Source organism: Poecilia mexicana, unplaced genomic scaffold, assembly GCF_051168715.1.
Source record: "Poecilia mexicana isolate PSO_F unplaced genomic scaffold, ASM5116871v1 scaffold_15, whole genome shotgun sequence".
Classification (NCBI taxonomy): Eukaryota; Metazoa; Chordata; class Actinopteri; order Cyprinodontiformes; family Poeciliidae; genus Poecilia; species Poecilia mexicana.
Genome location: NW_028263384.1, coordinates 8,395,231 through 8,417,544, shown reverse-complemented (window position 1 = coordinate 8,417,544; position 22,314 = coordinate 8,395,231). Strand labels below are relative to the sequence as shown.

The following is a 22,314-nucleotide window of genomic DNA, read 5'->3' as shown; positions in this document are numbered from 1 at the left end:
ATTTAACTTTTTTTTTGTTGTTTTTGTGGACCTCTAACCAACTGTGCAATCTCAGATACTAATTTTACTGAGCTCGTTGTACATCAACTTTGTCAAAAAGTAGTAGTAGTAGTTGGTTGTACCAATCCATGAGGAAAGAAGGTCTTATAAAAAGAAAAGGTGATTTAATTTGTGTTGGAAGTAGGTATTGAAACATGCTCTAATCTTTTGTGGTATTTGTTTTATTTGATCTAATCATCAAAAATTTACTTCGAAGAAAAGACTGGAACAGTGTAAACTACATACTGTAAAATGGAGGAGTACGTTAACTTTATTTCAGAAATCAACTTAAGTTTTAAACTTACTAGATAAATACACAGACAGATTTGTTATTTTTACATCATTTGAAGATTTTATTTCTGTTTATTTTATAAGTTTGGCTTACAGCACATAAAAACTAAAAATTCACTTTCTCACAAACAGAGATATCTGTTGCATATGATCAACAAAAACAGCTGCATTGCCTTTACACAGAAATGTTTTGGCTTAGACATCAAAGGAAAATAGTGCTGATTAGCAGTGTTCCAGTTTCCAAGCATTTAAATTAAGTGGAAGAAAAAAGTGTGGCACAAAAAAGGTGAACAAACAAACAAAAACAGTTCTGACAGAATTGTGAAGAAAAACACATCTAGAGTTTGTAGGAGACTTAAACCCCATAGAGAATATCTGGCCTGTCAAGATGAAGATGAATGGAACCAGAACCAACCTGAAGGCCACTTTGTTGATCAGTAAACCAGCTGTTTGTCTTTAACAGGAAGCTGAACACATTTCATAACAATACCGGAAACCAAAGTTTACTCTAGCCTCTAGTCGGTTGTGATACTGCAGTTTCTGGGACGTAGCAATTGATTTTTCTGTAGCCCTGGTGGTTGCAGCTCAGGTTTGCTACTCTGCTAGCAAATCAATAAAAATCTTATTTCTGAGTGAATTACAAACAATAAAGTTCGGATTTTCAACTGCACAAGAGCAGCTTTTCATTTCCCCTCAGCAGCGGACCGACTTCTCGAGCCTTCTGCGCTTGCTGAGTCCGGCTGTGTGCGAGCGAGGCTTTCCTCTGGCTCCGTTTCGACAATACTCAACTTTAAACTCGCATCTCGCTCACTGCTTTCCTTTGGCTCTTCTCCTTTCGGTTTTGTTTCTGCTCTTTCTTTGTCAGATAGTACCTGGGCCTCGTCTAAAACATGCCCGTCTTTGCTTTCCTCTACAGCTTTCCTCGCGCCCGTCTTGTTTTTACGTTGCAGATCAATTCTGTGCATTGCCAGTCTCTCGCCAGCGTTGACAAAGTAATTCTCCAGCTCTGCCACAGGCCCTTTATCAGAGAAAAGGTGGTCCAGGTAGGCCTGAGCGTAGTGATCTGAAGTGATGAGGTCGAGGTTAACTTGGGAGGATGTGACTTTGCCAGAATTTAGCTTTCTCCGACCTGGTAAATACAGTTTATTTCAGTAAAAACAGCCCAACTGGTGCATAAGATAACATTTGGCAGAGTCAATTAACAAAGTGTACCGATCTCATTCTCCAGGACAGACAGCGCAATGGTCACGCTCTTTCCCATCTCTCTGTCTGTCACAGTGAGTCCTGTCATGGCGCCCTCCTCTGGCACGTCTTGGGAATGGTCAAATTTTGCCAGAAGGCCTCCTCGGCATTTCAGAACACTGACCGTAGAAGATTTATAACACCTGAAAGAAGAAAGATCAAAGTCTGACAGGGCAGAACGATGATGGATGTGTCGCCTTATGAGACATTTCACGAGACGTGTCTTATAAGTTCTTACCAATTAACGCCCAAAAGCACTAAATCAGCACATTGTGGAGCAGTGTCACAAAGTTTGTCTCATTTTCCTTGTGCGGTGTTGATTATGTAAGAGTTCCAGCTATTGACAGGCTGCCAGAATATCTTTACTGACTAACCTCGAGCTGAAACGTTGGCGCTGCACTTTTCTGACAGAGATAAGCTGAATATTGAATAATATTGAAAATCTGTCTCTGCTCTTGCTCTGGCTCCCACTACCAGCATGCTTCGTAAAGGCCATGCTTCCACAGAACACTTATGTTTTTGTTTCTCGGAGAAGGTGTCAAAAAAAAAAAAGAAAAAGAGATAATTATCATGAGTTTTCACACATTTCCCGTCATTCAGCAGAAACACTAAACAGCACAGTTCGGCATATTTCAGTGTCTACACTCCTTCGATCCATTCATAAATCAATCCAGGCATTCATCTAGTCATCATATCATTAGTCCGTCCGTCCATCCGTCCGTCCATCCATCCATCCATCCATCCATCCATCCATCCATCCATCCATCCATCAATCAATCAATCAATCACCTGTAGGCAGCTACGATTTGTTTGAGGTCTTCCAGGTACTGATCCATTGCTGCCCTTGCAGATAAAGGCTCCGCTTTGTCCTCAAAACAGGCGAGATGAACCAGCATCTGGGTGTGAAATGCGGCTCCGCAGGCCCAGTGTCTTAGAGATCTGCAGGATCGGACAGGAAGAAGAGCCGTCTAACCCGTCACAGCCTCTTCTTGTGTGATGTGCATGTCGAACACGTTGCCTTTCCACTCTGTCGGTTCCTCCTTGGCACTGTACCTGGAGTCGCAGCCGCTCCTGAGCAGACAGGTCTTCAGCTGAGTGAGGATGAGGCTCAGCTGGGCCTCGAGCCGGACCGAGTCCTCGATCAGCCTCCTCTTATCGCTCAGGCTGATCCTGCACCGCTTCAGGTACTCCTCCATCACCTCCTGCAGCTCCCACACTCTCTGCTGCAAAACATTTTAAAAGGGCTAACTGAAGGGCATTTATTTGATGTCAAAGACAAAAACCAAAACCAATTAAAGACACATACAACTTTATGTCAGGCCTCGCAATTGAGTAGATGCAGAAAAAAAAAACGCAATCCAAAAGTTACCAGGGATATTAAAGATGACCTATCTAATGTGCAAAATTCATATTTTGTACATTTTTATACCTCTGTTTGGGTCTCGACTGATTCTAAAAACAACGAAAGCAATTAAAGAAAGAAATCCACCAATCTGTTTTTTTGGCAATAATTTTATGTTTTTTGGTGTCTGGAATATGAGGTGTTTCAAAAACCTTCTGAATGTGACATCACCAATCAGCAGGCCCAGCCCGTCACCTAGCAACCCAAGCAGAGCTCTGGATTCTTTAGTCAACCGTTTTTACCGTTGTTTGCGCTGTACAGTATATGTAGTGTTTTGTTGTTGACTTACCATCCAGAAACCACTTGCTGCATTCTTGTTGGTTTTACAGGAGGCTCCACTTCTGCTTTTCAAAGATGTACGGTTGCATAGCTGCACATCTGTTTGCAGCCATTTTCACATGCAAGTGTAAATATTTAGTTGGGGGGTGTGGCCAACGGCAGCTTGTTTGGATTTAAAGCGACAAGAAGCCCTAAAAAAAGAGTCCAATCATTCGAGTTGGTGCTCAAACATGAACTAGCTAAAATGAAGAAAAAGTCAAAGTTTTGGGAATAACATTTTTGGCTTGTACAACACTTAACCTTCTGCTTCACCATCTTGAAATGCCATTGGCAAGGTTTCCATGGTCACATCCTAACACTTTCCATCCATCAAATAGTTCTTCACACCTTTGATGTATCCGCTGTCTTCACATTTTTTATTAAGCTTATGCCAAAGTCACATGACTGCTATTTAGATGCTCTATATCAACATAAAAGGATTTTGTAATGAAAAATAAACAGAGATGCACAGAGTTTTTATGCAGCTGATTTGCAATGTCCAGTTTTTGCAAAAGCTTTAACATTGCCAGCTCTGGGTGATTATAATTTCACTTTAAGAACATAAATAATATATACTTTGAGTCCTTTTCATTCAGTAATGTAGTCTGCACTGAAGGTTGTTGTTATGAGCGCAATTCAGAAACACTTAGACATGGTGGAAAAAGAGTCAGAGCTCAAGGTTGGTTGTGCTGAAAGTTGGCTGAATGTATTTTTCGGTAATTCTCTAAAAATACATCATTAATTTGTGGCATTTACATTAATTGACATATAGGATCGAAGCTTATCTCAAGTCAGTTTTATCGAGAGCTCATCAGCCACAGACCCTGAATGTCACTAGCAATCCATTAACCGAGTTATTAAAGCTGACAGGGGATAAAGAAGTGGAATTATTTTTGACGAAATAATTCAGAACATAAATGCATTAATAAAATTCGTTAATATTTCAAGAAGCCATTTTTGCTCCCACGTATTTCCCTCCGCGCTTGAACAGAGGCTTTACCTGACACGACGACGAAGCCGCTGGCCTCCCTTTCGCTCCTGCTGACTGTTTCGATGACCAGGCCACGTCCATCACCATGGTGACAGCTAAACCCACCAAGCCAGCCAAGCGTGGCTCATCGGAGAAGGCAGACAGTCGACCAATCAGATCCCTGAGGTAGGTGGGTGCCCGCTTGCCAAGGTCACTCTGAATCTGAAGGAAGCAAAGCAAATATATAAATGTATTTTTGCAAAAAAACAAAACAAAAACAAAACACACAAATGACACAAGAGCTGAAATAAAATGTTTACTGTTACCTAATAAAAATAAAAAAAAGCTTTGTCATCATTATCATCATCATCATCATCATATTGGTCCCTGGTTTCCCTGTGTATTGATAGGTGACCTCGTCACAATCCCCAGCAGGCTTCCAAGTCTTTCTTTCTCTTTTACAGAGTTCTGCTCCACTTTGCACAATCCCTCTTTATTAACTGATTCAAGGAAACAGCCTCGTCCTGCTCCTCCCGTTAATCTCCGCCCGCACTTCAGAGGATTTAGGGCCGATCAATGAGCATTTCATCCACTCAGACATATTCCACACCGAGCCTCTGTGCTTCGCTTCCTTCGGACCGCAGGTGCGTCTCAATAAATCGGAATATCATTGAAAACATGTTTCATGTCAGTAATGGAATTCAAAAAGTGAAATGAAATATTTATTAAATCGACCTCAGGAGAGGGACAGGCTGATTGATTCAATCCCAATCATTTAGTAATTTATGAAAAGTAAACTGAACCAACGTTCATTATATACACATTGCATCTTTTTACAGCAATTCTGTATTAAAAATTCTTATTTTTAGTAATTGAACTGAATTTATAGTTCTTATTAGCTCTAAGCCATGATAATACAAATTTACACAAATTTGAATTTGTTTTTGATGATAATACTTGCATTAGCTTGGTGGTGTTTTAAAAATAGAGAAGTCCGTGTAATGAATAATACGATGACATTAAGAATATTTTTTCTGTTTTTTTCTTTAGAGTTGCCCTTAAAAAATTTAGCTGAACTAATTGACTTACCATCGAAACAGTTTACATTAATAATTGGATATGAAAAGTTGTCCAATATGAGATTTTAATTTATTTTATTTATTTATTTATTTGACAATATTTGACCAAAGTGAAACTAGAACTATGCCACTTGAGGAAAATTCAAGGTTCCATAAATTACTGCAAGTTCAGGTCCTGTGAACCAAAACAGGCCCAGACCATGACAATACGCCATGTTAGAACGCAGGTATGATGATGTTTTTTCTAAAAACTGTGTTAGTTTTACGTCAGATGGAACGGGATGAACAAGTTTAAAATGTATTTACCTCTTTCAGGTGTTCTTGAAGACAGGCCTGGGAGACAGAATTCTCATTTTGATTGGCTAGGAGCAGAGGGTGCACCACTGCGAGGTCAGGAACTGCTCCCTCCTCCACCATAGCATCATACATGACAGAGCCAGCTGTCTTCTTCAGCTCAGCAAGCTCTTCTTCGGATGACATGAGTTGGCCCATAATGCAGTTTATATTTGCGTGTATATTCATTATTTATCCCAGCATCTGAAAGAAAATAGATTTTTAAAAAAGGGAAGTCACAGCTTCTTTCCTAATCTAATTAGAAGCATCATCTAAAAATATTAAGATTTTACAGAGAAAAAAGTGAACTGACGACCCACCATGACGTTTTTCTTTAATCAGTCAACATTTATTATTCAGAATATTGCGAAAACGTCTCTAAATCAGCACCCAAAGGTTTTCCAATAATCTTCTAGCATCAGTTCAGTCAATTTCTCTCACACAGCAGAAACCTCGTCTCTGTGGGTATGTTTTGCTTTCTCGCTTCCTCTTTTCTTCTTCTTCTGTTGTGTTTTCCTGATGCAACAGTAACGACATTAACCAAGACAACACAGCGGCATACTGCAGCAAAACTACACCGCCTCCTTGTGGTAAAAATCTGGAAGTACAGATAGACTGATCTCAGCCTCAACCTACATGTGGAAGGCCGAAATATCACGAGTAAGTCATTATGTGCACAATTTACATTTATTATAAATAAATAACGTAATTTTAATATAATTACTTAAATAACTCAATAATTTATTAAATGCAATGAAAATGTTTTTCAAATAAAAATTACTAATATTTTTGTTCAAATAATACATAATTTTTTTTGTTTGTTTGTTTTGTTTTGACATAGCTCCTTTGCTTCAGTCCACAATAACTTAATTGAATTCAAACTGTCAATAAAGCTCATCATATAGATCTGACTGTGCAACCTGCACTGCATGCTAACGGTCCATGCTAACAAGCCCCGCCCACCACTATCAGGCTAGCTGGTGCCTGTCTTTAGCTGTCTTTAATGATTAATCAATTTACTGGATTATGGCCCTCCATACCTGTCTTTACCCAGTGTATAAAAACATCAACACCCATCGGAGTATCTATCTTGCACTCTCTCTTAGAAGTATCTTAAAGGAAATCATAATGACTTAAGGTCCTTGGAACAGTTGCAGACTCTTTAGCGCTGTGTTAAACATTGAAAAATGGGCCAAGGGCTTTTGGCTTTTTTTATTTAGCTAAATGGAACGATGGCCGTGATGTTTTTACTTGATAAAATATGGGCTGAGGGGATTTGGGATTTTGTGTAGCGTAAGAGATGTTCTTTTTTTAAACTGGGACAAGGACTTGTGTGCTGTCAGGTCAGGGTTTTGTGTGTAAAACAGCTGCAGCTTGATGAAGCCCTCCAGGCTGTCTTGTGGAGCGCATCAGGTCCATGTTAACAACGTATTCGGCTGGTTATTTATGGCGTGTCTCCTCAGGTGCGTGATGCCATTCCGCTCTGGTAGCATACACCTTTTTGTGTCCAGACTTTAAATGAGGTGGCAGCCTCACCTGTCAGACGTTATTGAGCTTTGCCGTTTAGTGCAGCAAAACAGCAGATGGTGAAGGGGCTCAGAGGTCACATCTGAAAAGGAAGCAGTGACCAGTGATTAACAAAAGCTACGTTTAACTTCACAGCAGAAACAAATGTGTTTCTGTGAGCAAGTACACTTGTCAAATGTTCACCTGTGCTGCTAGAATTTACAAGTTTGCTATTATGTTATGTTTATTACTAATGCATCAAGAGTTTGTTTGTGTGCGCGTGTTTTTAACCAAAAGTGATTAGCTAGAGCTAAATATATGGCTATTTCACACAGTTTCTTTTGCTTAAATATTTGCATGTGCATGCTTATTTATTTATTTATTTATTTATTTATTTATATCATCAGTCTTATGTATATATTTTTATAAATTTTATCTCTTATGATTATATTTGTATTATTCATATTTAACACTTTAATATTTAAGTTTAACCTCAATATTTAAATAGTATATTCTATTCCTATAGAAAAGAATATACTTTATTGTATATAGAATATCATTTATATACAATATAGAACATTCTATTCTAATTTATTATTTTCTATTCTAAATGTTTAGTTTAGTTTTCATAATGAAAGTGATAAAGCTAAAGAAAAAAAACATTGTCTCGGTTGCTGTTTTTCAAAGTTCCTAAACAGAAAACAATATGGCTGCACAAAAATGGCCTGGGCTGTACGTTATTTGTACTTTTCAAATAGTTTTGTGTTTCTTTTGTTGTTGCTGTTTTTTAAAGATATATTTATTGAACTTTTCATCTGTTGTAGACCCATAAATATAATCATTCTCAGAACAGCATCTCAATCAGGTGTTAGCTGCATAAACATAAATAGAAAACAATGTGATATTGACTAGTACAAAACTGTACTCTCTGGAATTATAACATTAAGGCTCTTTCAAAGACTGTGAAAATATTCCATCTAACGTATGGTTTTGTGCTTATAATTTGTCTCATTATTTCTGCATGTTCGGCCTTCAGCTCTTTGTGGCTCACTCTGAGTCGAATACAACAAGCCGACTGAACCATTCAATTTGCATACGTGACACAGAAATGAGCCGTGAATGCTTTTTGTCTCCTAAAAAGTGAATTTGACCGACACTTGAGTTCATCTTTTATAGATTTTAAACCTAAACAAAAGAGAGCAAGCATGTGTGAAGCAAACCATGCGTGAACCGACACTCGGGTCTTTCATCATTTCCGTCTCCTCTCTCTCCCCCTCCGGTCTGCTCTCCGTCTCCCTGCCTCCTCTCATTCCTTCTGCTGCTGTTGATTCTGATGGCTGCTGTCAGCTCCTAGCAGAGGTTTTACCCGTTTGGCTCTGTTGCCCGGGGAGTTTGTGTTCGCCTCGTTGTCTCTCAGTGGACCTTCGGCCCCGGTGACACACTTCAGACTCCTCTGAGAGCAATAAATCTTTAAATGTTCTCACTTCCCAACGTCACGCGTCTGCGTTTGGAGACAGCCATGGAATCACGTATGGACTGTACATGACTAAGTGGTGAAAACGCAGCATGCCGCCCGGCTTCTTTGCTCACCCCCCCCCCCACCCACTTCCACCTCCTGTCTCTCTGTAAAGGTCACATTTCCATTTGAGAGTGAGGTGTTGATGAGAGCAAAAGAGCTAAAAGAGGGAAGAAACCATGAAAGAGGGAGGAGAGAGGAGTGGAAGGGGCATGGATGAAGCAGGTGTGATAATGACAAAGGAAGTCAACAGATGGACCAACTTAAGACGCACAAGTTGTCTGACCTTTTTCACACAACAGCCTTCTTAAGCGTCGCTGAACAACAAACATAACAATCTGATGGTGGCAATTCAAGCGCTAACCCCTCCCCTCCTCCAAACTTGAAAATTAGAAGTGCTGAAGTTGATGAAAACCCCGGGAAAAGTTGCTTCTTCGGACTGATGCATCCAGTCAATAAGTGGAAGGAAAAGGTGTGGGTAGAAAATGATTCATCAGCAACAGAAATGATTGGATCCTTGCAGAGACTGTCACACAAAGTCCGTTCAAAGGTTTGAGGAAGATTCACGGGGTGCGGGGTCTGCAGCTGGAGGCAGACTTTTAACAGTCAAACATCTACATGGAAGAGAGGCAAGAGAATAAATTATAGGGAAAAAATAGACATAAATCATGTGTAAAGTTTGTCACAAACTACAGGAAAAAGATATAATACAATGCTCTCATCAAGTGAGACCAAGTTTAAACTTTTTGGACTTTTTGGATTTCAACATGCCTAGTGCAGTGGACAAATAACATCACTCTCACTCTGAACATATCGGTGCCAAGGTAACACACGGTGGTGATAACATCATGGTGTGGGAAAAGGGAAGATAGTCAGAGTTTGTTGGAGGAAGGATGGAGCTAAAGACATGGTAATATTTATAGAAAATCTTATTTGAGGCTAACCCCTAAACATACATACCCTAAGATACTCTAAACAAACACACAGAAAACAGCAGGGGACTGAAAACAAATGCAGCCCACACTTTTCAGATTTTTATTTGTAAAAATGTTGCATTTTACATAAAATTCCCAATGTAATGAACTGAAAATCATGGTTGCAATGGGACATAACATGGCAAACTTTAAAGGTCATGAAAACCTTTCGTGCAGCTCAAACATAGCTTGTAACAAACATGGCTGCGTACTTTTCTCTCTTATTTCATTCGTATATTTTCCTTCCTAACCATGTGAATGTCCGCCCTTTGCCCACGAACCACTGGAGACCATTAGACCTCCCTTTCTCCCCACCACCTCTACCACTTCTGTCGAATTTGCATTAAAATTGCTTCATTTCATTTTATATTTTTCACATAAGTTCACACGTCCCGGTCGATTGATAACAGATTAATGGCAGCAAGTCCGTTAAAATCGGCCCCACCCCTGCTGTTCACTGCAGGACCCATCTCATTCATCCTTTCATTTATGCTGTTTGGGAACAGGGCTTGTGTTTGGCTGATTGTGTGAAGCTATTCAGACATTTAGGCTTTTATCTCACACACACACACACACACGCACACACACACACACACACACACACACACACACACACACACACACACACACACATGCATACTGATGCACTGCATCAAAGTCGACTCTAATTAGCGAACATGATGAAGCTGTAAAACAATGCTGCTGTTTTGCTGCATCGTTAGTCATCAGTCTAACCTTTTCTTCTACATTTTGGTCATTACCGCCCTTATATTCTCGCTTTCTGTCCCATTCATGTATTTTTTATTGCCCCCCCATCCCTGTAACACCATCACCTCCCTTCTACCCCCCCGAAGCATTTAACAGCCTCCATCTACTTCATCCACAGAGCAGGGTGGAGAATCAAAACAAGCCTAATGTACAGTAATAAATCAGAATTTGACTGCTGCAGCAGTCGGCATCAATTTTGTGACACTGCTGTGTTCACTTATCAAGCAGTGGAGCTAATTATTGCAAATGGCAGCTGTTGAAAAGTATTAATGCCATTGTTTTGCATAAACCTTCACATAAAATGGAGATTAAGCTCGCAGTGTTGTAACTGATACAAAGCGAGGCTTAAACCGTGCTGCATTAGACGGAGTTCCTAAATTCTACCTCAATAAAAATATTATTGTCTGCTCCAAGTTTCATCCAATTAATGCTCATTTATGTTTTCTGCGTAGCATTTGGATGTGACACCATTTCTGACCATGAGACTCTCAAACTTAATTAGCTGACCTAATATGTGTCCACTGTTCTTCTCCTGAAGAAATGTGTACGCCAGGAGATAATTATAAATTCATCTTAACAAGGGGCATAAAGAGACATTCAGCTCATGAGAACATGACAAGGTGAGTGCAGAGGCTCAAGATTTTTGGGTAAAACTTAGGATTTCTTTTCTTTTTTCTTTGCACAGTTGAAGTGAAGGTTTTGAAAAGAATCAGAGTAGAATATTCTAGAGCACGTTTGTCTTATATAATTCTGTCTTTATGCTTGTCCAATGTCATCCTAATGCCCTAAAAGTGCTGAAAATTCATCATTTTCTTTTCTCTTAAATAAAAATGAAGTTTTCTACATCTAAAATTATGTTTTAAAGAATTTCTATTCAGTGTAGGCCAGTGTTCGGTTAAGATTTAAGTCGCCAAAGTATTTTTTTATTTTTTTTTTACATATTTTTGTATTTTTGACTGAGCTCTGTTTGCAGCTGTAGTCTCAAAGTGCTCGCAAAAGACTTTCAACGGAAATCAAAACAGTCCCATTGTAGCATTGGTGCAAGTAACTCAGTGCCTCACTAATATCCTTCACATTACAGTGCAGTACATAACAATGGCAGGTCACACCAGACCGTCAATAGCAGAAGGCAGCAGCCGAGACACTCCTTATCAACCACAAAACGAGATTAAATACTCTTGAGGTCATTAAAATACTGGAGAAAAGAGGGAGATTGTGGAGAAGTGTGTGACAAGGCATGAGGACAGTGGGGGATAAGGAAGCCATTTAGGGTTAGCGAAGTGTCAGAACACATTAGGTTGGAGGATGACTGGTTGGATAATCAGATAAAAGAACAGAAGCTGCTGGGAGCGCTGACTTCATCTGTGGAACATATTAGTTTTTGTCTCTGCCTTCGGGAAACACCTGGTCAGAGCTTCCTCAAGGTGAACAATCCCAGAGGAAAGTTAACATACACACACCGTGGGCATGGATGTGATAACAATAGGGGGCCTTTAAGGATGCAGTTTGAAGAAAGGGATCTGACCAACATGGCAACCAGCATAAGACGGAGTTGTGCTCGTTTACATTCCTATAGATTTACTACGCATAGACTGATGTTTCAACATTTTATTTATTTATGATTATTTTCTCCTTAAATGTAATGAAAACAAATTTGGGCTTAATGAAACTTATGTTTAATACCTGCTTAAAGGTTCTTACTTTCTAAGATACTTTTAATCTGACAAATGAGCCTCATTGGATTTTATATTTTACCTAACTGTATGAGATACATCCTGCACCCAATCTGCTATGTGACGATTTCACCTTCAAGCAAATGTTTCAAATGAGTCATTAAAGCTGCAAAATTAACATTAGTCATAGCCATGATGAGTGTATGTAAACTTTTCACAGGCACTATACATACTGTTGTAGGAGTGACTGTGTCGGTTCTGTCCAAATCAAACAGAAAGAAGACAAGTTTAAGTTGAACTTGTGTGCTTGTCTACAACAAGACAACTGAAGATAAAATCTTCAGAATTAGAAACCATTTAGGTACCAATAAACCATAATATCTAAAGCCTAGTTTGTGGAACCTTGGGCCTTGTTTTACTTGCACACAAGCCAAAAGATGCTACCAGATGAAAAGATTTAGTTAGTTTGTTCTAATTTAAAATTACTTTTTGTCAAGTAAATAAATTACCTTTGTGTTTACCTTTCTTTTCATATTTTTGCAGTAGATTTCGTCTTCTGCGAAAGAGAGGCCCCTGCTGGTCGCGGGTAGGTAAACGTCCAAGATGCATTTCCGTTTCCGGTGTAAACAAGCGGGTTTAACGGGGAAATCAAAAACTGTTGTAGTGTTGGCGATTGTTTCTTACCGGTTCAAATGTTTTCGAACATAATGCCTGAAGTGAGAAGTGAAGACAGCGTGGTTCGCTACTACTGCACTGCTGGCAATGGCATGGAGCAGTTTTTAGTCGACGAGGTGAAGAGAAAGCTGGCTGCTCAAGACGTGAGTGTTAGCATTTTTAATGCTAAAACATTCATGACAGCAGCTAACATGTTCACTGGGTGTAAGGCTAGTTTGTTAGAAGACGACTACAAAAAAAATCTACAAGTTATAACATATAATTCTCACACCTTAGCTTTGTATTTCTGCAGTTCCTCTAGAGTTACCATGGTGGCTAATTTACATACAAGTCGATTTATCAAATAGTGACTTATGAAAACCAATGGATTTCACACTTGTCAGATTTCTGTCAAGCAGCGTCCATTAAGTTGCGAATTTGAAACTCTGTTTTACTCATTTCTAAATCTTGTTCTATTTCATTATTGTACTCTTCTTTGTTAGCATGTAATAAAATGCGAAGAAGTTTGTTATCACAGTGTGAGAAAAGGCCACTATTCGAAATGTAATTCAGCTTGACGCTCCTTACAATGAGTGCTGGGTGACTTGGATTGAGTTTCAAATATTCTCAAATGTAAAGGCTACCCGAGTTTTCATTTTTGGACTCAAGGTTTATCAAATTCCTGGAAAAGTGCTGTTCAGCTCCTCTGCAACAATCCATAGAGTCTGTGACCTAAAAGCTGCAGAGAGACTTTTCCTTCTGTTGAAGCAAGACTCTCCTGTGAGGTTGTCCACACACACCAGTCCAGGTACCAGCCAGGCCCCAAAACAAGAGGAATACCTGTACACATGTTATGTTTGTATCTTCAGTAAAGCTATTTTTGCTCATTCCTAGCTAAAGCTGCGTCTGTGCTGCAGTCCAGACTGTTGGGTGACGGGTGTCAGTGGATCAGTGCTGTGAGGACATGGAGCCGCCTGCAGGGGGAGCTGGCGGCAAGCAGAAACGCAGTCACAGCAAGCACTACCCAGAGGGACAGAGAGAAGGGGAGGGGGTGTGAAAAGCAAAGTGATGAGGGGCTGAAGTGTCTCCAAGAGTCCAGGAAACGCAGACATGAGTTTACATCTGAGGAGAGCGATGAGAAGAGACGGAGAGGTAGAGAAGAGGGCGCAAGGCTCTCACCGGACCTGGAGAAAGCGGATGATGTCAGTGAACCGAAGAAGGTGTGTGCTGATTATTCAAAAATCGAACTGGAGCAAAACTTGGAAAGCTGCAGGAAGAACACAGATGACTTGGGAAAAGACGCTCCTCTGGGAAGCGTGGAGAATGGTACGAATGCATCGCTTTGTCAAATCACAGCTACAAAGTGATGACTTCTGGGTAATGAGAAACAAACCATACTTGCTCTTTTTCTCCCCAGTTTCTTTTAGGATTAACTGTAAATGCAGTGGAAAGCTGCATAGATGCGTCAGTGCACAGGTAAAAAAAATAAATAAAATAAAATCCTTCTTAGTGAGATTTTTATTTTTTGTATTTTATTCGTGGATTAAAACAATACAGTATATGTAGTCTGGCTGTGACCTAGAGGGGGTGGGGGATCACTGATACAGTAAATATCACTGAAATAATATATCATTGAATATAATAATATTGATATATCTGCACCAATATCTCAAATGAAGCCGTGATTTTTTTATGGTTCCTAAATGAAAGGTGTCTCTATGAGGTGATGATGATGTTACTATTTTATGATCTGTAGGAGGTTAGCAGAGTGATGGGGATGGGTCTGAGTCGTCTGCTTGGATGGAAGGCTGACCTGAAGAACCCTAAGCTGGAGGTGAACCTTGTTGTTTTCTGCACAGCTATTGTGTGTATTTAACTAGTAATATTTCCTGCAATTGGGTCGTTTCTGCAGATAAACGTCTATCTGAATGATGATTACTGCCTGCTGGGAATTCCACTGACCAGGTTGCTGCCAAATACTGTTTTGATAGATTTAGAATCTGCTTAATTGGAATTATTAATAACAATAGACTGAATTTTAATTGTTTCTTACTGTTTTGATATCTGACAGTCTTTTAATTTCTTTCAGGCTTCCTCTGGCTAACCGGAGTTACCTTAAAACCCCTGGGCTGCGGTCTACCGTAGCCTGGGCCATGGCTTCGCTGGCTCTCATAGAGGTGTGAAGACACACACCTCGAAGGAACGGTCACTACTGTTCACTGTTCTTTCCACTTACGGATAATAGCTCAAACCCATAGACTCATATTTGTCAAAGAGTTTGTTTCCGATCTGTTCTTGAAATCGAACCAAATCATAGTTAATCACAGTTAGTTAATTATTTAAGGAGGATTTGGTTTGATTTTTGAAGGTCCAGGTTGATCTCGATGGCTCTTTTTCCATATAATGAGAAAAATTAGCGTTAATATGCGCAAGTGAGAAGGTTGCGGGATGCAAAAGCAAGTTTTGTTGGCTTTGTTGGTTTTAGCAAACATAATTATGTAATGCTGATGGTAAGCTGCTGTTGTACTCTTTAAAAGTGTCGCGTCTCTATTTCAGCCAGGTTCTTGTGTAGTCGACCCAATGTGCGGAGTGGGAACCATCTTAATCGAAGCTGCAAAGGAGCACAAGGTGAGAACACCAGTCTGTTTAAATAGAAGATAAAACCTCTGATAGATGTTTGTTTCTTCTGGGTTTGGCTTGGTTTGTGCCAGTTCAAAGAAATCTGTCTGATCAGTTAGCAATAAATTGTAGCTAAAACAAAACAAGGTCTTGTAATAACTGTTGAAATGACGACTGTCTGGCACTTGGTTCCTAAGGCTGCCTGTTTCTTGGGTGTGGATATTGATGATGGCCAGCTACAGAAGGCGGATGAGAATGTGGTATTTGCAGAGCTTCAAAGCAGGGTGCACCTTCTGAAAGCGTCGTCCACGGGTAGGAAAATCACCGGAATATCCCAGTGAATGAAACGTCACACCTCTCACATGCCATGTAAGCCGGACTTGCCCACCATTGTGACAGAATTGACATGAATGTGACTCGGATACTGCAGCAGCTAAAAATAACATCGGTTACTCTCATGCACTGGGGAAATGCTTTTACCCGCCTCGGCATTGTGGATTCTTGAAATATTGATGCCTGACCTACCGTCTGATTCCGTTTGGGGGAAAAAATGAAAAAAAAAAGAAGATAGAAATGTAATGAAAAAGTAACAAACCCAGTCATGGTCCAGCAGAACGCTGTGAATTTCACCACATTATCATTGGTATGCATACATTTCTGGACAGAATCTCCATAAGTTTCTCATGTTTAGATGCTTTTATCATTTGTCTTGTAATATATCAATATGCATGGCAAGATACAATAGTGTGATCCAGCTTAAAGTCTTAGTATCCAGAGAGACAACAGGAGTACTTTAGAGATGGAGCAATTCTAACAATTTAGAGGTCAGTGGGGACGTTCTTTTGGTAAAGAATCTTTGATTATGTAGACAAATGTATGAATGAGCAAACATAGACTCAAAAAAACATTATTTTAAAAATACACATAGTCTGATTTTCCACAACATGAGGCGTTAAATATCTAGTAAAATCTTCCAGTTTGACTAATTCAGTTTGAAAGTAGCTAACTGGCAAAATAATTTCTATTAAAAAAGCACTCAGCTTAATTTTTTTTATATATATAAAAATGTTAAGTTAAAACAACAACTTTGATTTGGGTCTTTCTTGATCAATAAATTAAGAAACAACATAATTCTGGTCAAGTAATGCGTAAAGATTGTCATTGTTTTGTCATCTACGGAGCATCTTTTAGAATTTGAACTTGTCCTTCGTTTCTGGACATAGTTGTGTCTCCTGTAAGGGAATTTTTGTCTAGAGGTGAAGTGTGATTCCTGTTTTGTGTATGTAATTGCCTCACTGCCAATTTTTCTTCTTTTTTTTCTTTGTGTGAACAGCGTTGCCTCTGCCCAGTGCCAGTGTTGACGCCGTTGTCTGTGATTTGCCATTCGGCAGGAAGTTTAGCACCAGAATAAATATGGCCGAGAACCTTCCGGTCATCCTCAGTGAGATGGAGAGGTTTGTTTTCTTTGTTAGTAAAACGATTTTGGTGAATAGAAAAAAAAAAAAAAGAAAAAAAAAAGTTTTTTCTTTATTTTACATTTTGTAGTTTTGTGTTATGTAGAATTCCTTGCATGTGAGTCACGTAATGCTCTTTAAAACATTTTGATGTTGCAATCAGATTTAAGTAAACATGGAAAGATGAGGTTTAAGTTGCCATTAATTCCAGATGTGTTTGTTTTTCCTAGAGTGCTCCGTGTTGGTGGGACCCTGGTGGTGCTCCTGAGTCCTCAGCTGTCTTGCCTCCTGAAGAAACTTCTATTGCAAACAAACTGTGGTCCAAAACGCAACGCGGAAGCAGAGTCTCAAACAGGGATGAAAAGCTGCCTGGCTTCATCCTCAGAGCAGCACAATTTGCAAATCACATCCTCATCCTCCCAGGAAGCATCGACTTTTTCATCTCTGAGACACCAAGCAACCCTCAGAGTTAGCTTGGGGGTGATAGATGGACTCATCCATAAATATATCAAAACACTTGATTAGTGTCAATGGAAATTACATTTGTGACATTGCAATGTCCTGTGTCATATCATGGCAAAATGTGCTCTCGTTGAAATGCTGCATTTTCGTATCATGGCTGTATAAATAAAAGTTACTACTTGTTTAAATAGTTTTGAATTTCACAAATGCAGGAACGTTAAAAGTTGGACTCCAAGCTCTGTTTCAGTGTGCTTTTATTTTATTATTTAATACTTCTGAAAAAATTAATCTTTTACAAAATAAAAATATTTGTAGTTTTCTAAAAAAAAAAAAAAATGAGTGTGCAGTGTTTGTACTGTTTGTTCTCTTATTTTATTTTTTTATTTTATTTAAAAACTAACATGTATCAGTGCTTTTAGATATTTTTTCTTAAAGAAATTCTAGAGACCAGAAGTTAAGTTTGGCAAAGAATAATTTGGATGACTTTCTTTTTTTTCCTTCTGCAGCTTATATGATTATACAGTGTAGAAAGAGGGAGTACAAAGTGAAAATCCTGATAACTTTTTTTTTTTTTCAAAGTATTGAAGACATTTTTATGTGTTGTGTTTCTAGATCTTTGCCAATTTATAAAATTGCAAAATACTGTGTTCCTTCTTTAAAGAAAAATACTCTACACTATTATTTATTTATTTATTCTTTTTACTATTAAATATGGTGCATTTGAACATCGTCAAATTGGAATTGGGCTCACTTTAATGTTGAACTTTGTTTTCTCTAAGAACAATGATGAAACTGGAAAGTTTTTGGTGGCGTAACTGAGGCACATTTCTGCCATCTGCCACTAAGAAGCCCTGCTTAGCCCAGTTTTACACTTGCATCGCCAGACCAGGGAACACACAGCTTAGTGATTTAATTCATTTCCTTTCCCCCTTTGCTTTAGGCTGTCAATTCTTCCCAGCACTAGATTGCAAAACAGTTTCACTGTGATTGTATTAGTGAAATCAATAACAGAATTAAATACAAGGAGGTTATCTTTCTTCTTTGGCATGATATGAATATCTGCTAAATGTAAAAAAAAAAAAATATTCTGAATTTTCTAAAAGTTTAATTTCTACATTTTGTCAAAGGTACAGTGTCATTTTTGCTCTTCAAGCTCACCACCCTCATCTCCTTTGACAAACATGGAAAGGGTATGCCAGGATATCCATTGCGCATGCTCGAAGCGCAGTGGAAGCCATGTTGGAGCTACATTGGATTCGGGCTGGGATTTTTTGACGCCGTATGTTTTTCTTAAAAGAAAACCAGTTTTCGTACTTTTGTCGGGGTTCGTCAGCCGCGCGCGATTGTAAACGATGAACTCCAGTGTCGACCTGTCCAGGCGGAATCCGCAGGAGGATTTTGAGCTGATCCAGCGGATAGGAAGCGGCACATACGGAGATGTATACAAGGTACAAAAAAAAACTGCAGGGAGGGAGCATTGAACTGAGATCCATTATCGGACACAGCCTTCAGACGTTATGTACACTTTTTCTTCCTTCCGTTGGTAACTCTGTGTAGCACTAAGCAAGTCTTTTAGTCATGAGTTATTTGTTTCCCTTAGGACGTTAAGAGCATGTTTTTGTTTAAACTACTATAGGTGGGGAATTTTTCTCTTAGCTATTCGTCTCCATGATTCCATTGTCGGACACAAGATTACGTCTTGTTTATATGTGTGCTCTGTTTTTGTTCTTTTTGTTCCACAATTTTCCAACCGTATGAAATTTTAAGGTTGGCATACAGTTTTCTTTTAAAAGCAAAACAACCACACGCCCTGACAAGACAGAATTAATCATGCTAGCTGTAATGGTGGTTGTTTACTTCTTGGTGGGACGTTTTTAGCTAGCTGTCCGACAACGGGTGCAGGTAACCTTAATAGCATACAGAAGCTAGCCAGGAGCTTGGCTGCTCCGTCGAAACATTATTCAAATAGCTTTTGATATTTCTCTTTTTTTATTTCTTCAAACACGAACCCTTTGTTTTAACCGTAACATGGCATAAATGTTGTTTGGTTTTACCCTGACAGGAACTGACAGCTCTCCGCTTGGCCAAGTACTTTTTTTTTTTTTTTGCCAAAGTCTGTGCCTATGAAGCTATATTTATTTGTGTTTACTGATGGTTTTGACATATATACGTTTGCTAGACACATCCAGGAACTTGGGAGCTAATTTCTGTTTGGACTGTATTCCCAGTAGTGCTGGGGCTGTTTAGTTTGGGGCTTGACTTTTTCCAGGCCCTGCGTTGGAAGCAGTCTGGGATTCAAACTGGAATTCAGTTCCGGAGCAGATTCCTAAGACGCCATGGAGTAGACTCCATCAAAACCACATCAACGCGCTCGAGACTCGACAAGTTGTGGTAGCAGTTGTATAAAACAATCTAGTACCATACCATAGAAGAAGTGTTTGGCCCAAATCTACATGATCTCTTATGGGAATTCTGCCAGAAACGGCAAATAAATGCAGTCATGCAGAATAAAGTTGGTGCACCTCCATGTTTTTGACGCTTACTGCAGTCAGACACCGTATCATCCTTGTAACTGGAAAATCAATCGAAGTGTACTACGAATTCAAACTAGAAACTAAAATGATTTATTTTAGAGACACCATGATAACTCCAGAGTGTGTAATTCGACAGATCAGCTCTGATAAGAGATTGGCTGCTCAGATAAACAAAGTCTCTTCATTTTAAAATCGCTTGCGTAGAATGCAATCAGATGCAGCAAAACTACAAACACTAAAGCATCTGACCTTGTGACAACTGACAGATGAAACCTCAACCCTTTAGTCACCAGTGGCTGAATAAAGGTCTGGTCTGTGCAATCGCCACTATTTCTAATTTTGAATGATTTCAGTCATTCCAATTTGCACAGACAAGCAGCACATTTCTAGCTGCTTGTTTTGTATTCCTTCACCCTTGTGGTTTTTAATTTGTTAGTCATGGCAGAGCGAGGCATTTGGCTGACTATATATATTCAGGGAACTTCTTGACAGAACAAGATGATGTTGGTATATATGCTGCAGGCTCTCTGATGTTGGAAATTGGAATATTTTTCAGTTCAGCTTTTATCAATGTCTTGCGTGTAACCTCACCATAAGGTCAGTATGTCATTCTCTAGGGTTTGTTTTGCATATTGTAAGCTGCCCCGTTGCAGCTAATCTTGTTTGTTTCTAATTAAAGTTCAGTATCTTTGCCTCGCTTGAGTCTGATAAGTCTGACTGAATACCTTCAGCGGGAGTCGGGACTGTGTTTGGGGGCCGAGATGCCTGCCAAACACAGTGACAAACACCTAGGGCTGCAGCTAATCAATTATTCTATCGATTATTCAGACGTTTAATTGATTAATCAGATTAAAAAAAAGGTGCATTTAGCAGATTTTTTGTCAAACCAGTTAAACCTTTTTTTTAAACAGGATGCAAATAAACAAAGAATTCCTTTTTTAAATAAGAAAATAAACCTTTTATTGCCTAAAATTCTGTAACACAGCATTCCTTTACTGTATGTTTCATCGTTTGTTGATTTAATTTTTGCGTTAACTGATACGTGAATATCAAAAAGTGCTCTTGTTATTTTGTTTTGTTACATAATTTGAACCATTTGAAGCTAAAACTATGCTACTTAAGGAGTTCTGGGTAAAACATATTTACAGACAAAGGTTTTGTTTTATTTTTTTTAATCTTAAGTAGGGCTGTGTAATAATATCGATTTTGCGATGTATATCGATATTTTCTTTCCTAGAAAAAAATTTATATTCATCCACAAGTATCGTAACATCCAACTGTCACCTTGCTCACTCACTGCTTGCTTTGCCGGGAGAGTGATTAGGTCATCAGGCTTAGAGTGATTCGTTCAGATGTTAAGTGTCAAGGTCAAAAAGGTATCAAACTATTCAGAGCAGGGTACTTGGTGCACTTTATTTACTTTACAAATGCATGTAAGCTACAGTTTGTACTGTTTCAATTAAAAGAAACATGTTTTCCCGCCACTTCTTTGATTCATTTTGTCCAGCTGTCGACTTTAAGTCTGTGTCCATGTCCAGCCAGAGCCAGGTATTGTGTAGTTGGTGCTTTTAATCAGTTTTCAGTTAAATTAATTCAATCCAACTCTATCACAGTCACAAAATGTCACCAAAATCACTCTGTCCCTCTAAAATCTTGTTTGCTGAATATCGCAATATATATCGTATCGTGAGCTGAATATCGTGTATCATATCCTGAGATTATTGTATCACTACAGCCCTAATCTTAAGTACAAAATGTCTATTATTTTTGTACAGTTTTGACATAATTACGGCACTGAATATGTTCGTACAGCAAATAGCCTTTTTTTGAGTCTGTATGTTAACAATTAGTCAGTTACTAAATTAGTTGACGATTATTGTTCAATAATTGATTAATTAAGAGTAATCGATTTATCAGATTAATCATAATAAATCTGATTAATCATTCCAGCCCTACAAACATCACACAGCAGATTAATGATCGGAAAATAGTTAATTGAGTCAAAAATAATAACAACAAAGCAATGATCTCAGAAAGTCCATTGTTGAGACTTGTTATGTTGCCTGGACTCTGGTGATGTTATGCCTGGCATGCCTTGGGTTCACATTGAAAACAAATGGTTTTTGCTGCAGATCAGCGCTCCAACCTGAAACTGCTGGATTAAAGGATGTGCTGCGAGCACCGGGCCATTTTGGTAAGCCTCGTTGATGCCTATATTTGGTTCTACCACTGCGTGAAAAAGTGAGGCTCGGGTAGGAATGCTTGAGCAGGAAACAAAGCATGAACTCCGCTAGCTTGTTTTCTCCTCGGTTCGTAGCCAGGCCTCTCCTTCTGTGCTAGTGACTGAGGAGGGGGCGATTGGCCGATGCAGGCGACAGGCCAGCATATCATATCTTTGATCCTCTGAAGAATTTGCCCTTAGGGAACCAGTCGTGTCTAATTCGTATGCTTCTTTCAGTGTTGGCGGGGTTTTTTTTCTT

General features: G+C 39.1%; 3 protein-coding genes across 11 annotated transcripts in view; 2 read left to right on the top strand and 1 right to left on the bottom strand.

The window, feature by feature from the left end:
• Positions 1 to 364: 364 nt before the first annotated feature.
• On the bottom strand, positions 365 to 6,176 carry LOC106905878 (uncharacterized). Its single transcript, XM_014970915.2, has 7 exons — positions 5,995 to 6,176; positions 5,648 to 5,878; positions 4,293 to 4,484; positions 2,626 to 2,795; positions 2,362 to 2,511; positions 1,543 to 1,715; positions 365 to 1,459 (listed from the first exon to the last, which is right to left on the bottom strand). Exons 2-7 carry the CDS (start codon positions 5,861 to 5,863, stop codon positions 1,014 to 1,016), a joined length of 1,347 nt encoding a protein of 448 aa, XP_014826401.2. The 5' UTR covers positions 5,864 to 5,878; positions 5,995 to 6,176; the 3' UTR covers positions 365 to 1,013.
• A 6,515-nt stretch (positions 6,177 to 12,691) lies between these two features.
• On the top strand, positions 12,692 to 17,535 carry thumpd2 (THUMP domain containing 2). Its single transcript, XM_014970914.2, has 11 exons — positions 12,692 to 12,929; positions 13,435 to 13,573; positions 13,660 to 14,091; positions 14,183 to 14,241; positions 14,522 to 14,599; positions 14,678 to 14,730; positions 14,855 to 14,942; positions 15,322 to 15,393; positions 15,582 to 15,696; positions 16,718 to 16,838; positions 17,069 to 17,535. Exons 1-11 carry the CDS (start codon positions 12,804 to 12,806, stop codon positions 17,361 to 17,363), a joined length of 1,578 nt encoding a protein of 525 aa, XP_014826400.2. The 5' UTR covers positions 12,692 to 12,803; the 3' UTR covers positions 17,364 to 17,535.
• Positions 17,536 to 17,733: 198 nt separating this feature from the next.
• Positions 17,734 to 22,314, top strand: part of LOC106906347 (mitogen-activated protein kinase kinase kinase kinase 3) — a 52,454-nt gene continuing 47,873 nt past the window's right edge. For all 9 annotated transcript variants that reach the window (XM_088013124.1, XM_088013128.1, XM_088013122.1 and 6 more), the window contains exon 1: positions 17,734 to 18,748. In XM_088013124.1, coding sequence (XP_087869250.1) covers positions 18,653 to 18,748 — 96 coding nt within the window. In that variant the 5' untranslated portion in view covers positions 17,734 to 18,652. The remainder of the gene's footprint in view (positions 18,749 to 22,314) is intronic.